Source organism: Dasypus novemcinctus, chromosome 7, assembly GCF_030445035.2.
Source record: "Dasypus novemcinctus isolate mDasNov1 chromosome 7, mDasNov1.1.hap2, whole genome shotgun sequence".
Classification (NCBI taxonomy): Eukaryota; Metazoa; Chordata; class Mammalia; order Cingulata; family Dasypodidae; genus Dasypus; species Dasypus novemcinctus.
This window is the reverse complement of record NC_080679.1, coordinates 125219891-125235640: the sequence shown is the minus strand read 5'-3', so window position 1 is coordinate 125235640 and position 15750 is coordinate 125219891. Positions and strand designations below refer to the sequence as shown.

Genomic DNA, 15750 nt, shown 5'->3' with positions numbered 1-15750 from the left:
ATACATTTTAAAAATAATCACCTTTAATTATTAAACTGGCTTGATAATGAAATTTTGGCACACAGTATATCACTTCTCTTAAAAGTACCTCATTCCCATAAGCTCTTTTAATTTTCTATTCAATTTTTCTGATTCTTCTTGGTGCTTGCCCAGTGTCTTCTTGATGTCCTTTATCCCTTTTGTCATACAGTCTTTCAACTCCTTGATTTGATTTAGATTTGTGTGAACATCATTGATTAGTTTTCCCAAATCCTGTGTCTCATCTAGAGCTCTGATATATTCCTTTGCTTGAGTGATAACTCCCTTTGCTTCATATAGCTTGGAATGTTTTGCTGATTTCTGGACATCTGATGATGGTTGTGAGCTATTCTGTTGCTCAGTTCCCCTCTCTTGCATAGGGATTTAGGGGAGGGAGGCTGTGTGTTACTGCTATTCTTTGATTCTTGGTTCAAACTGTTCTAGCTCTTTAGGATTACCCCTGTTTTGTTGCCCAAATCCAAGCCATGGACCAGTAATGGGTGGCAGACAAGCTTCCAAGGGTCTTGCTGAGGAAGGCTGTAAGGCCTGAAAAAGCCTCTTTTGTTTATATTCTTTTATTATGCTTGCATGCACGTCCTTGTCTGCCAGTGGATGGCACTCTTCCGTCCACCTCTCAGCTCAAACCCTGGTCAGAAAGTGTTCACTACAACCCGAACCAGAATGATGTGAAAGGGGCTCCTGGCTCAGGGCTAATCAGCACCTTGCAAATCCAACTGTCTCAGAAGCACTTCTCCTCCCTTGGCCAGATGCCCCATCCATTTCCCAGAAAGGAAAGAATTCCACTCCATTGCGCATCCCCAACAACTAGTCCTAGTCAGTATGGAGGGCTTTTGAGAGGGTTGGATCTATTTCATCCCCTGCCAGCAAACAGGGCAAACAGTGGCAGGGCCCACCCAGGCTGGAAGAGCTCAGGGGACAAAAAAGACCAAATTTCTTGGCCAAAAGCAGAATCAGCATTAAGACTTTCCTGGGGATGTGGGCCCTGTAGCGCCCTTTTTCTGTCGGGGCCAGCCAGAGACCAGAGGACTGAAGGCCATCTGCTGCAAGAGAGGGGAGATGGGCACCAGAATTTCCCCATGGAGACTCTTTTTCATTGTTCTTTGCCCTTCTCTCTTCAGGATTGTGGCCAGGCTTCCCTTGGTGTCCTAAGCCCTCGAACATATTTTCAGGCAGTTTCTGCCTGTCTCATGCTATTTTTCTGGGAGAGAAGTGAGTCCTGTATCTCTCTAATCCTCCACTCCCTGGAAGCTTCTGTTTCCTTTTTAATAATTTTTGTTTGTATTAGATCGGACTTCTTCTCCTGAAAAAATTGCTTTGCCTGAAATGCTTATTTTTCCCAGTTAATAAATGAAATATCAGACACATTAGAGCTAGTCTTTCCAAAACGGTGGCCACTTGTTACTATATTTTGGTGATTTCAATTTCAATTAAATTTAAACTAAAAATTCAATTCTCAGTTGCACTAGCCACATTTAAAGGTAATATATAAAGTGTGTATTTAAGATATGTAGAATAATTCTAAAACCAAGGGCAGTTCATTAATCTACTCATAAGACATAGAATATCAGTACCTTTAAGGCATTTTGCATGCACCACATTCATATCCCCGTCCCTCACATCCAGACATAATTAATATTCTTATTTTTGTGATCATAAATCATTTGTTTTTTATTAAAGGATCATCACATTTTGAAATCCCCAAACAATATACTGAATTTCTTAGTGTATTTTCTGTTTGTTGCATTTGTGCATGTCAGCGTATACTTGTTTACTGACGTTTCTCATGTGCCAGGTATACCGTTTGGTGTTTAACTGGAAGCATCACATTTATTTCTGCTAATTTCTCCCCATGAGAAGCTCTATCCAGTCTTTAATGATGAATACGTAAGAAACACTTTTTTCAGGAGCTATATGAATGTAGCAGGACTGGAAAGCCTGTATATCTCCAAATCACAATCTGAAATATCGTGCTTCCCAACACCTTTTTTAATATTTGAAATTCTACTTTGAATTATTCATTCTTTTAAGTCCACATTGCTTGTTAAATGGCACTCCTGTGATTTTCACATTCCTCTGTATTTTGTTATATGGTACTAAAGATAACTAAATAGCAAGGATATCACTCCAAAAATGCATTATTCCTTAACTCTTAGGCTGGTGCAGTTGTAGATAACAAGGAGACACAAACTTTAAAAGATGTCCTGGTGTTGCCTCAGTTGCCCTAGACCTAATTTGACTGATCACAAGATCCTCAAGGACAAGCCCAGACAGAGCCCACCAGAGTGAGGTCCACGCTAAGGCTTCCCACATTCAAAGATTCCCGTCATCTACGTTCCCACTCCTCAGCATGAGAAGAAAACCAGGGATCCTCACACAGCAGAGCAGGGGCTCTATGAAAGGTAGAGACCAGGTCAAGAATACAACAAAATGGCAACATTAGCTTGATCTCAGAAAAGTAACCTAAAAACATAGGTATTTGGGGAGGATTGGGGTAGATGAGAAGGTTTCTCAACTATGGTAGGGTGTGGGATGGATGAAAAGAGAGACATACATGTGTTTACACTCAGAAATATGTGCCCACAATAATCAGGTGATGCACTTAGAAGTGGGTAATTCTTCAGAAGGAGGAGTCAGGGCTGAGGCTAGAAAAGGTCTTTTGCTGTTTGTCACTAGAAACATTATAAATTATTTTTGTACTCATGGCATGGATAGTTTGGTTACAATTTAAAAGAAATAAGGATTCCCACATCCACGCCAACACTTAAAGTCCTCTTTTTTTTAATAGCTGCCAGTCTAATGGGTATAAGATGGTATCTCATTGTACTTAACTTTGTGTGTGATTTATGTATCTTTAAGAAAAAAGATACTAAAAAAAGAAATAAGGAATGCCAATATCATAGAGTGAAATCATATAAGGTGGGTGCTTTGATTAAAGATACTGATTTGTACCAGCAACCATACTGCAGGAAACTTCCCCTCATCCCTTACAAACACATTCATACATAAAAGAGAACAGAAAACACCCTCAATCATAAGTTTTCTTGTTATTTTTCCACAACTGCTCTTGTTAATTTTCAATCTGATGGAAGTAAAGATATAGAGCTAGACATATGGTAAAACAGCATAGAGAAAGCCCTTTTAGTATTTAAAACCCCCACATTGAGACATTGAGAGAGGTTATATAGAAAGGCCAGGACTCAGGAATAATTTTGGGAAGGAGAAAAGGATTTATTTATGACCAGTCCGTCTCAGTGTCTCATTCAAAATCTGAACCTTGAACAAGATTTTTCAGTTCTTTTTATACAGAGGAAGGGCCAAATAGTTCTTTGTTTCAGTGCTTGATAAGCTTGAATTAACATATATCTTTTACATTCTAGGTAAACTTTCAGCATGGAGTTCATACATTCCATGTAAGCTTTTAGCATGGATTTCATACATTCCATGTAAGCTTTTAGCAGATTTGTTTTGCATTTTCCCTGAATATTTAAAGCTTATAGTGTTTGCATTGCTAAATTGTTTTTCCGGGACTGGAGTCATTGCCATGGTTACCAAGGGCAGGGCTGCCACTCTTACTGTCCCACATGCATAGCTCAGGACACATACAGCTCCGGTTATCTATGAAGAGATGAACAGCCTCCCACCCAAAGCCCACACCATTTCCCCCCTTTATGCCAGCCTAACTTGCTAAGCTTTGGCATAAGTATTGTTGGAGTCATGCGGTGGGTGGCTGTTTGTTGTTTTGATTAATTACTCCCCTTATCAATTTCTCAGTGAGGGTGTAAAGACCAAGTTCCTGGGTAGCATCCAGGGCTTATCCTGTTTTCAGAAGAAGTTCTTGTCCTGGACAGTAGAATCTTGGGGGTGGACTCCCCCTAGCAACCATCCTGGGGGTTATTGGTGCTTATGTAGAATTCTTGTCAGGCTCCAGATCCATCTATTAATTTTATTTTACCCTTAGAGTTTACACCTTTAATCTTAAAGGGGTGCTGAAGGGAGATGCTCTCTTTTCTGTAACTACTTTCTCCTGCTGCTCATGGGTTGTAGTCCTTACCTAATAAGGTGTAAAACTTTGTTATTTTATTTTGACTGGAGGGAGATGGATCTGGCATTCTGTATGAAGCTGGATGAAGTTTTCATGTGGCTAACAAGATGTTCATTCTGAAAGAAACAAATTCAATTAGAATTTTGGAATACCTGTTTTTAAGAGGACTTTGGATTATAGAGGTAGACAAGGTTAGGGGCCTATAAAGATGGCATCTTTTTAAAAGTTGGTGGGGAACAGTATACATATATATATTAGGTTATTTTCAGAGAAAAATTGTAATAGATAACAGTATTAGGTACTAAGCTTTGTTTTGAAGATGCATTTAAGGCTGTTTAATGATTGGCACTCATGTGCTTCACCAGGTGCTTCTGGTGAATTGGCACCTTTTGGGCGGTTGGTTTCATTCACGATTACTGCACCAAGTTGGAAATTCTCTTAGTTTTTAGTTGTAGGAGTGAACAGAACTACAGAATAAAGTTTTTTACTTTTGGTTTCAATTGTACAATTCCTGGTAACTTTGACTGTTCAGTAGGTGACCCATCACTAGCAAGCAAGCCTCATTTCATTACGCAGTAGAGTACAGTAGAGTAGTAGGGTGGCTGACCTGACACTGATCAACCGGCTACCTGCAGCCACTGGTGGCCCCATTGTTTTTAGCCAAGATGGCTACCATATTTTATGGACATGTTTATTAACTATTTAGCAAATGAAATTTACCAGGAATTTAATATATCTAATATACTTTTGTACATGATTTAGAATAGAAAAGCTAATATAACTATTTGGCATATTAGAACAGAATAAAAGTACAGCACTTAATATTAATTAATGTACTACTTAATACATAAGGATTCTTAGTTGCAATTAATAGTTCTAAGTTTTAGGTTTGTAATACTTTATATGTTATGTCTCCATGGGAGCAGGCCATAATGCCAATCTGTATTTAAGATTTACTTACAATATTCTGGTGATTATGTCTCCACTTGGTATGTTCTTCATGCAGTGAGTAAGTCACAGCATTATTGATCCTAGAGAGAGATACTTTCTAGTATTTTAAACGATCCTAGAGAGAGATACTTTCTAGTATTTTACACGTCTGGTATACAGAGTTCTCCAGCACTATGGAACAGTGTCAGTCTTGAGGCAATATCCATTGTACATTTGGCTGTACGGAGCCATCATTGGCTGCTGCAGGAGTTTGAAACTGCAACTTAGTTTCCCTTGAATTCAGGGGCACAACCAGAGGCCTGATGTGGTAAATACTTGTATTGTGTGGCGGGTCAGGGATCAGCCTAGGCAATAACTCCTACGGAGAGGCAACCTGCAATGTATTCAAGGCCTGGTTTGAATGCACAAGAGAGTTTGACAATGTTGAAGTTTATCTTTTGGTTTTTCTATACCTTTTAAACATTTCCAATGCAATATGTTACATATCAAATGACTTTGCTTACTTCTACAATTTTACCATGAAGATATTAGTAAGTATTTTACTTTAGTAATAGAGGGGGGAAAAAACTATTTTTCATTGTTAAAATGAAAACAGAAGATTCCTAATGGAATCAAGATAACTTTCCCTTACTATTTACTTAAATATGCACCTTGCAGTGACTTTCAGACAGGTTTTATTACCACGAAGTTAATTTTTGCCTTCAATACCAATCCAGGTTTTTAACTTAACAGTGGCTTCTAGACTAGAACCAATTAAATGCTTTCGTTTGGAAGATGTTTCTTTTACAAACTTTTTACAATTGACCATAATTATAAACTGGCAAATTTAATCCAGATTACAATGGGCAACCAAAGGTATCTACCTCATGCATTTAAGAGAGAGCAGTTTTATACTTAATTTAATTTTATTAGACATGAGCTCACAGTTTCTGTTGTTTAAAAGATTTATCACATGTAATGTTTATTTATTAACCTGGTATTTTGTAAACTTAAGAGATAATACTTAAGCTAAAGTATTAAAGAGATAATACTTAAACAAGTTCAAATTGTTATTGATTAAACAAAAATGTTTTCTTTTTGACAGGGGCATAAAACCTTTTACATCTTTGATAATTTTAAAACTGAATGATTTTAGAAGCATACTAACTTTTAGGCTCTGGAACACAAGGCAATTATTTAATCTGTTTTAATTATAATTTAATAAGGATTTCATAGCTTTTAACAGTTCTGCATATTTAGACTTTTTATACCGTTTAGTTTAATTTGGGTTTTTGAAATATATATATTACTTATATAACTGCACATTTAAGCTTAACAAATTGAGCAATTAGACAGACATGAATAGTTTGACACAGAAACACCATTTAGTTATTTAAAAGTCCTTTTCCTTTGCTGGTTAATTCAAAATGTAGTTCCCTTACTGGTTACATTGTTGTTTGGAGGGAACTTGGCAAGCGTTTGGGTTTTGGTTAGACTGGAAAGAAACTGGGTATCTTTTACTCATTCTTTGTCCTTTGAGACAGCCATGTCCCTTTTATTCCAGGCTAAATGTGGTTTTGTTCATACAGCTCTCTCAAAAACTTTTTGGCTTAGCATGCAGGAAGCAGAGGTCCAATCCATCAAACAGCAAGACTTTCCACAATTCTTTTCAGGATAACCGCTTTTTAAATCCTGATTTACAAGTTCCACATTTAGTTAAGTCCTCAAATGGAATACTGTCTTCTGGGGGCTTGATTTTCAGAAGCTTGGAATTTCTGGAACCAGTTTCTGGCTTCTTTGTGCCTGACACTTCAGTCCTCAGCATCTCTCTCATCTAGCATTTTGCTAGAAGATGCAAAGAGAAGACAAGCCTCATTCTCCAAGTTTACTTTGATCTTAGAAAAGTAACCTAAAATTATAACCACTTTGAGAAGATTGGGGTAGATGAGAAGGTTTCTCAACTATGGTAAGGTGTGGGATGGATGAAAAGAGAGACATGCATGTGTTTACACACAGAAATATGTACCCACAATAATCAGGTGGTGCACTTAGAAGTGAATCATTCTTCAGAAGGAGGAGTCAGGGCTGAGGCTATAAAAGGTTTTTAATGTTTGTCACTAGAAACTTTATAAATTATTTTTATAGTCTTGGCATGGATAATTTGGTTACAATTCAAAAGAAATGATTCCCACATCCTCTCCAATACTTGAAGTACTCTTTTTTTGAATGGCTGCCAGTCTAATGAGTGTAAGATTGTATCTCACTGTACTTAACAGTTTGTGTGATTTATGTATCTTTAAAAAAAAGAAGATACTTAAGTCAAACTAAGCATGTAGATGCATTGTCTTCCTTCCAATGTGGGACATAACTCTCGGGGATGAGCCTCCTTGGTACCGAGGGATTACTACCAAGCACCAGCTGATGATGTAACAAAAAAAAAGACCTTAAATAAAGAGGTCAACTCAGATCAGCAGAATATCTCAGCCTACATGTAATATCAGGTGTTAAAAACTGCTTTTTGACTTTGGCTAAAAGAGGGAAATGGAGAGGACAAGTGAGTTTATATGGCTATGAGTCTCCAAAAAAGGTCAGGAGGTTATCAGAGGGGTGATGCTTATGCATGCCTCAGCAGGGTACCAGACACAGCCAAGATAGATGGAAACCCAGGTGCTGATTCTCCTGAGGGCTGTAGAGACCCACAGGTTCTATGGTCATGGCAGATGGCTCTGAAGTTCAGGGCCATGTCAGTTGGCCCTACTTTGGAGTTTGTGTTCCTGAGTGTGATGGAGTTAGACTCAGATATGACCTTTCTACACATGCCTCTTCTCTTTCTTTTACTGTTTCTTTTACTGTGGTTGGCGTTTGGATTGGTGCATACTCAGGAGACCTGAATCTCTGAACTGTCCATGTGATGGCCAGGTCCTGGGCCTCAGCAGACTTGCATCTCCTACTCTCTGGTTTCTTGGACTTACCCTGGCCTGCTGACAGGGATGTGATGAGGGTCATCCACTACACCAGGGAGCCAAGAGTGCCTACAGCTGCAAGCAGGAGAATTGCAACCATCATTCATGTGGAATCTAAGGGTAATTGGACATAACCATCCCAGGGTCCACAGAATGGAGGAATAGAGTATGCATTAGAGTGGACTTACTGGTGTTCTGCTGGGGAACTATTGTGATTAGTAAGGGAAGAAATTGTAGTAGTGACGTGGAGAGAATGGCCACAGTGGCTGCTGATGTTAGGGAGACAGAAGAAGAGATATGGTGTAGGGGCATCTTCAGGTTTGGAGTTTTCCTAGGTGGTGCTGCAGGGATGGATGCTGGATGTTGTGTGTCCTGTCATGGCCCACCGAGTGGCCTGGGGGGCGGAGTGGGGACTACAAAGTGGACTGCTGTCCATGTGGTGCAGTAGTACTCCAGAATGTATTTGCCAGGTGCAGTCGATGTGCCCCAATGATGGAAGCAGTTGTTGATGTTGGAGGGGTGGGGTGGGGGGGATGGGGAGTATTTGGGGACCCCATATTTTTAATGTAACATTTAAAAGAAAATAAAGAATTAAAAAAAAGACTTAAAAAGACAATGGTCCAAAGGAGAAATACAAAGGGTGAAGAAGCACATCAAAAAATAGTCAACATCACAAGGCATTAGGGAAAAGCAAATCAAAACTATATGATATCATTTCACATCTATTAGACTGATCACTACTAAAAGTCAGAAAACTAAATATTGGAGAGGATGTGGAGAAAGAAACACATATTCACTGTTGGTGGAAAGTAGAATGGTACAGCCACTGTGGAAGACTGTTTGTGAGTTCCTAAGTAAGTTGAATATATACTTATGTGATCAGGAAGTACCATTACTAGGTATCTTCCCAAGAGAATTGAGAGCAGAGACACAGACATCTGCACACCAAAGGTCATAGCAGCATTATCCACAATTGCCAAAATTTGGAAACAACTCAGTTGTCCATCAACTGATAATTGCATAAACAAATTGTTGTGTATACACACAATGGACTATTAAGCAGCAGTAACACAGAAATGCAAACTCCAAAGTAGTTTATATGGCTATGAGTCTCCAAAAAGAGCCAGGAAGTTATCAGAGGGGTTCCTTTTATGCACACCTCAGCAGAGTCCCAGAAACAGTTAAAGTAGATACAACCCCAGGTGTTGGTTCTTCTGAGGGCTACAGAGACCCACAGGTTCTATGGTCATGGCAGATGGAGTTCAGTGCCATGCCAGTTGGCCCTACTTTGGAGTTTGTGTTTCTGTGTGATGGAGCTGGACTCAGATGTGATCTCTGCCCACAAGCCTCTCCTCATACTTTTACCAGATCTGTAGTTGGTGCTGGGCTTTAGTGTATACCCAGGGGACCTGAATCTCTGGACTGACCATATGATAGCCAGGCCCTGAGCCTCAACAGACTTGCAACTCCTACACTCTGGTTTATTGGACTTACCCAGCTCAGCTAACATGGAGGTGAAGAAGGTCAATCACCACACCAGGGAGCCAAGAGTGCCTACAACTGAAAGCAGGAGAATTGCATCCAGCATCCATGTGGAATCTAAGCTCCCTCTTGATATAGATGTGGAGTGGACATGCCCATTCTAGGATCCACAGGATGGAGGAATAGAGTATGGATTAGAGTGGATGTACTGATATTCTATTCATGAACTATTGTGATTAGTAATCAAAAAAAATGTGGCATTGGTGTGGAGAAAGTGGCCATGGTGGCTGCTGGGGGTAGGGAGTGGGAGGAAGAGATGTGATGTGGGGGCAATTTCGAGGGCTGGAGTTGTGCTGGGTGGTGCTGCAGGGACAGTTACCAGACATTGCATGTCCTCCCATGGCCCACTGGGTGGACTGTAGGAGAGTGTGGGCTATGGTGTGGACCATTGACCATGAGGTGCAGCAGTGCTCAGAGATGTATTCACCAAGTGCAATGAATGTCTCATGATGATGGAGGAGGTTGTTGTTATGGGGGGAGGGGTGGGGTGACGGGGGTGGGGGTATATGGGAACCTCACTTTTTTTAATGTAACATTAAATAAATAAAGACAAAAAAGGCAATCAATAAAAAAAGTGCATGGGGGAGGAGATTTGGAAGGGTGCTAAGAGCTGCCTTAAATTCCCATCACCTTTCCTGTCTACACCATTGAAACCATGCCTGTCCTGGCTTTATCTGGGGCCAGGATGAAACAGTGGCTGCCCTCACCTTTGTCCAGGGCAGGTTGAAACAATAGCTGCCTTCAGAGCTGGGCCCCCAGCAATCCAATTCACTCATCAAAAGCCATGAACAGTGATTGGCCATGCCCACCCCTGTTCTTGGAGAAGAGGATTTTTATGTCCCTTTATGAAACTAGGGAGCTAGCCGTGGACTGGACCCTAAAGTCACATGCTATGAGAATATAGGATGCATGCTGGTAGCTGTGCAGAGAGACCAATTTACAGTTCTTTACTGTAGTGTATCGGGCTCTTCCTCCTATCCTTCCCTACATGCAGAATTGAGTTCTTCTGGCCTCTCGAGTTTCAAAATACTTGTTGTAAGACAGTTTTTACCTGTTTAATACTTGTTTCACTGGAAGGACTGATTCCTGGAGGTTTGTACTCTGACATCTTCCTTGGAAGGCCACAGGAATTCTTGGCTTCTTCTCTCCGTGTTCTTCCTGAGAGCTAAAGGGCTGAGAACGTGATATGGCAGGGACCAGTACGGAGGAGAGCATTGGGCTGATGGAGTTCTAGGCTGCCTGGGTCTACTTTCCCTCAACAAATACATTCCTGGTCAGAAAGCCATTGGTCACTACTTTATTCATGGATGACTTTAGATGTGGGGAGATTGACAAATAAATTACTTCATTGATAGGCATTTTCCAATGTCCTATATCATGCCTGATGGGTCAGCATAGTGTGAAGCAAGCCACTTACATATCCTGGACCTGGACCTTGTTGGAAGCTGCTATATTATCCTGTTCATGAAATTTGCAGCATGTCTACATTACCATAATTAACAAGTTTCATGAGACACACTTAGCTTGTGTGGTAGCTTGGAGCAATGTACCCAGGAAAATGGAGTCTTGTGCTTAATCCATTCTGGTGAGAGTGAATCCATTTCAAGTAGGATCATTTTGATGAAGTTACTTCAGATAGGGTGTGGGCCAATTCAGTCAGAATGGCTCTAAAAGTGTAGTCCTTTATAATCAGTCTGAATTTCACAGAGATGGAGAGAAAGCCATAGAAAGCAAGAAGGTGAAACCAATAGAACCCCAAAGTGAATGGAGAGGCTGACGTGGACATTGACATGTCACAGAGGAGCCTAGGACAAAGGGTCACTGACAGCCAAGCCAGGAATGCCAGGCCTTGGAAAGAGAGCATCAACTTGATGATGGCTTCATTTGGAATTTTTCTAGCCTTAAGACCACAAGCTAATAAATTCTCATTTTTTAAGCATACCTACCTTTGGCATTGTATTTGCTTGAGCAGCCACTGAATTATGAATCTTATCAGATTGCCACATGAAAATATGAAAGAGAATATGAAAATAATGGTAAACAGTAATGGTAAAGCATTAATTCAAGATCGTATAATTTGGAATGGAAAATGGTGGAAGTTCACTTTTCTTTAATCTACTACATCAGAAGTAGGTGGGCATTAGGCAGCAAATTTGTCTCTAAACATGGTATCATCCTGTGAAGTCTTTTTTACTCCCTTGGACCACTGTCATTTCTCTGGGAACTGTCTCTTGGCCTGAGTGATTTTTCACTTTCAGGGTATGTTTATACTCACTGCATCTAGATTATTTGGATTCTGGAGAGTACACAAGTCTCAGCATAGTTGGGTTTCTGGAGAAGCAGGAAGACCTGCCTGGCAGTGACCACAATAAGAAATAGATACAATTATCTTTGTGCTGATTCTTGCTACCACTCTACAAAGTGAAACTCCCCTCACAGGGAATTGAAACAATTACTGTCAGTCAAACAGAGGCTGGACCAGCCTGAGGCAGGGACAAGACCCTCAAATGATAAAGCAAAAATTTCTCTGGCTTTCTCCTAGGATTCTAACATGGTATTGTGTCTTGTGGGTAATCCACATGACCATAGAAACACCTGTTTCCTGAGCTACACTAGCAAGGATAACAACCAAAATGCCAGTGATTTTCCACAAAGCTTGCTCAGGATTGCTGAGTGTGGCTAGACAAAACACCCTGCTTCCCTCACTCTTTCTTTTCAAGTTTGGCACCCAGTAACCAGTCTCTTACCTATCCCAACTAAGGCCTGGAAATACTCTCCAGACCCAACCATTGCCACACCCAGTGGTTCTGACAATGCATTCAGGTTACCAGGTGACCTGCTGAAGGATAGGATGCCCAGAGCCCTGAAGCAGCTCTTTGTGGCTGGTCAGGGCCTCTGAGTGTGGCATGCATCCTCTGCAGATGGCTCAGTTCTGGATTCATTGAGTATATTCCCTTTATACATTCTCTTTGGACAGGTATCACTGACCTGGGGCATGAAGCTGACAGAGGGTCAGGCTACCCTCATGGTAACCATCTTCCTGCTTGAGCTCTGGGCACTCCTGGGTCCTGCCCAGTGTTCTCCAGACCGTCCCTCACGGCACTACATCTCCTCTGAGGTGGTCATTCCCAGGAAGCAGATGTACCATGGCAAAAGTTTTCAGGTGCCAGACTGGGTCTCCTACAGCATAAAATTCGGTGGCAAGAGACACGTCATCCACATGCAGCTCAAGAAACTGCTCAGGCCCAGATACCTGCTGGTGATATCCCAGGACGACCAAGGTGCCCTACAGACTGACCATCCCCATGTTCCTCGAGATTGTTCCTACATCGGCTACCTGGAGAAGATTCCTTATTCCATGGTCACTGTGGACACGTGCTATGGAGGTATCGAAGGTATTATGAAGTTGGATGACCTTACCTATGAAATCAAACCCCTCAAGCATTCCCACAGTTTTGAACACATCATTTCTCAGATAGTGGCAGATGGAAATGCAATGGAGCCTGCATATAAACCAGGAATCCAAGAGGAAATAGATTCCTTGTTCTCTGCAGAAAACATCAGTGTAGCCCCAAAGTTGTCTAGCACACGATTTGCATCCCATGAACTCAGTATTCAAGGATTTCCTCAATGTTCTCATGCAATGTATAGATCAATGAACAACCTTACAGAATGTATCAAATATATGGTAGGTTATACTAGTGTAGTTGACTCATTTTTGTGGAGTTTGCATGTACATTACTACATTATCGCTTTGATCATATATAATGAAAGGGATCCAGCCTCTCTGACTATGCAGTGCCAGCAAGTCCATTTTATACATTTTATCAACAGACCATCTATCAAAATATTCAACACACATCATCTTTTGTGGTGGATAAAGATGGACCAGAGAACTATGCTTTTAGTACGAAATTTTATCGTGTATGCCATCCTGACAATCTGATAATGATTGGCCAGCAAGGTAGAACTTATATACTGCTTTCTACAATTACAGCACAAAATATCGGGGTATCAATTGGGATGCATTTAGATGTGGAATTTTGTGTTTGCCAGAGGAGGGCCACCTGCATTGTGCAAAGATACCCGGGGATAACACATGCATCTAGCAACTGTTCTTTTACCATATAGGAAATATACATAGGTATGGACCTTGCTGAAGATTGTTACCCCCTTTTTAATGAAAAGCTAACAGAATTTCATTGTGGAAATCAAATAGTGGGGGAGACAGAGCAATGTGACTGTGGCTCTTTCAAGAAGTGTTACAGTGACCCCTTTTGTACCAATAATTGTAAACTGATGCCTGGGAGTCATTGTGACATTGGACTGTCTTGTACAAACTGTACTTACGCCCCATTTGAGACGCTCTGCAGACCTATAAGAAATATATGTGATCTACTTGAGTACTGCAATGGGAACACCCATACATGTCCTGTAGACTTTTATATGCAAGATGGAACACCCTGCAGTGAAAAGAGCTACTGCTATAAAGGCAATGGCACAGATCATGACTTGCAATGCAAAGCCATCTTTGGTAACATTGCTATGGATGGTCCAGATGCTTGCAATACATTAAATACTAAAGGAGACCGATTTGGACAATGTGCAAGACATGCAGATGCTAGACATAATACTCGATGTCCTGAAGAACACAAGTTTTGTGGAAGGTTGCAGTGCAATAATGTCACTCATCTTCCACAGTTCCAAAAACACGTTTCATTCCATCAGTCTCTCATAGAAAATGCCATTTGTTTTGGGTTGGATGAACACCGTCGAACAGGAAATACTGATGTTGGAAGACTGAATGATGGTTCCATCTGTGCCCCTGGAAAGTACTGCAATTTTGTCTTTTGCAATTGATCTGTGGCAAGTATCAGGTATGACTGTTTCCCTGAGAAGTGCAATTATAGAGGAATTTGCAACAATCTAAAGAACTGTCACTGCCATGTAGGCTGGGACTCACCACTATGTCTAAAACGTGGTGCTGGTGGAAGTATAAACAGTGGACCCCCTCCAAGGAAAATGCGGTCTGTGAAACAAAAAACAGACACAGTGATATATTTGAGACTGATCTATGGTCGCATTTATGCCTTCCTATTTGCATTACTCTTTGGGTTGGCCACAAATGTACGAAATATCAAAACTACCACAATCATAGAAAAGGAAAAAGAGCCTTAGGATGAAGAGAAAATGAAAGAGAAAACAAAAAGTGGTAAGCCACCTTAATGAGAGAAGAAACAGAACAAAAAAATTAGTCCACTCCGAAATGACTGTAAAAATGTAGGGCATACCCAAAAGAATATTTGTGAAGAAAAACAGAGCAACTGTAATGAGACTGAAAAACTTAAGTAAAAAACTACAGACAGCAAGAAATAAAGGAATCCTACCACCAATTATGGTCAACATTGATGACAAGAAATCAGTTCTCTTCAAGAGATCCATGGCATTTGCTTGCAATAAATTTCAAATCACATGAAGGTTGGTGTACATGTTTTATAAGGTGGTGATAGCCCATACTGAACCTGAGCTTATGAAAGCTAAAGAATACCTGAGTTAGCACCTGAGCCATGACCTCAGATTTCTGGGTCCAGAATTAATGGGAGTTGGTCTGAGTATCCTTTGTGGGCACATTCAGGACATTTCTCCAAAACCACCTCCTTGAGTGCAGAGGTTTTCCTTATTCCCTAGGCAATCTGTGCTTCTCTAAACCCAAGGTGAGTTTAGGGCAATTGGAGGCTACTCTTAATGCATATCGCCTGCTACTCCCTGCTGTCGAAGGGATGGGGGTCCAAATCTCCACCCAGCACCTGCTGTGCTGACTTGGGGTACACATTACCCATGGGGGACCCAAGGGTCTGAAGGAGGAATGTGGCCCCAGTCACATCCTGTGAGAAAATTAGGTTCATGTGACTCATAATGCCTCTGGCATCAGTGGTTGCTGATTAAATGTTACTTCCTGCCTTCTTTTAGCCTCTACTGTCAGTGAGCTGAGGTGTGCTTTTAAGCCCAGGATAAGTCAGGATAAACAATGTCTAAGTCAAAAGACTTTGGATATCAATTGAAGACAGGTGTTCTTAACAAGGGGTTGGAGAGCTTGAATTGAAATAAAAAAAAAAAAATTCTTGTGTGGACGTGTTGGTGTGGGTGAGCTATATTTAATAAGTCACACACAGTGTTGTGTGGACACAGTTAGGAGTCCATGGTTTTCATCTGACTGGCAAAGGGTTCTGTGGA

General features: G+C 40.8%; 1 protein-coding gene across 1 annotated transcript; it reads left to right on the top strand.

The window, feature by feature from the left end:
* The first annotated feature begins 12511 nt into the window (after positions 1 to 12511).
* LOC101436100 (disintegrin and metalloproteinase domain-containing protein 21-like) lies at positions 12512 to 14775 on the top strand. Its single transcript, XM_058301237.1, is given in 2 exon segments — positions 12512 to 13204; positions 13351 to 14775. Coding segments are annotated over 2 exon segments (2037 nt in total). The 3' UTR covers positions 14695 to 14775.
* The last annotated feature ends 975 nt before the right edge of the window (positions 14776 to 15750 follow it).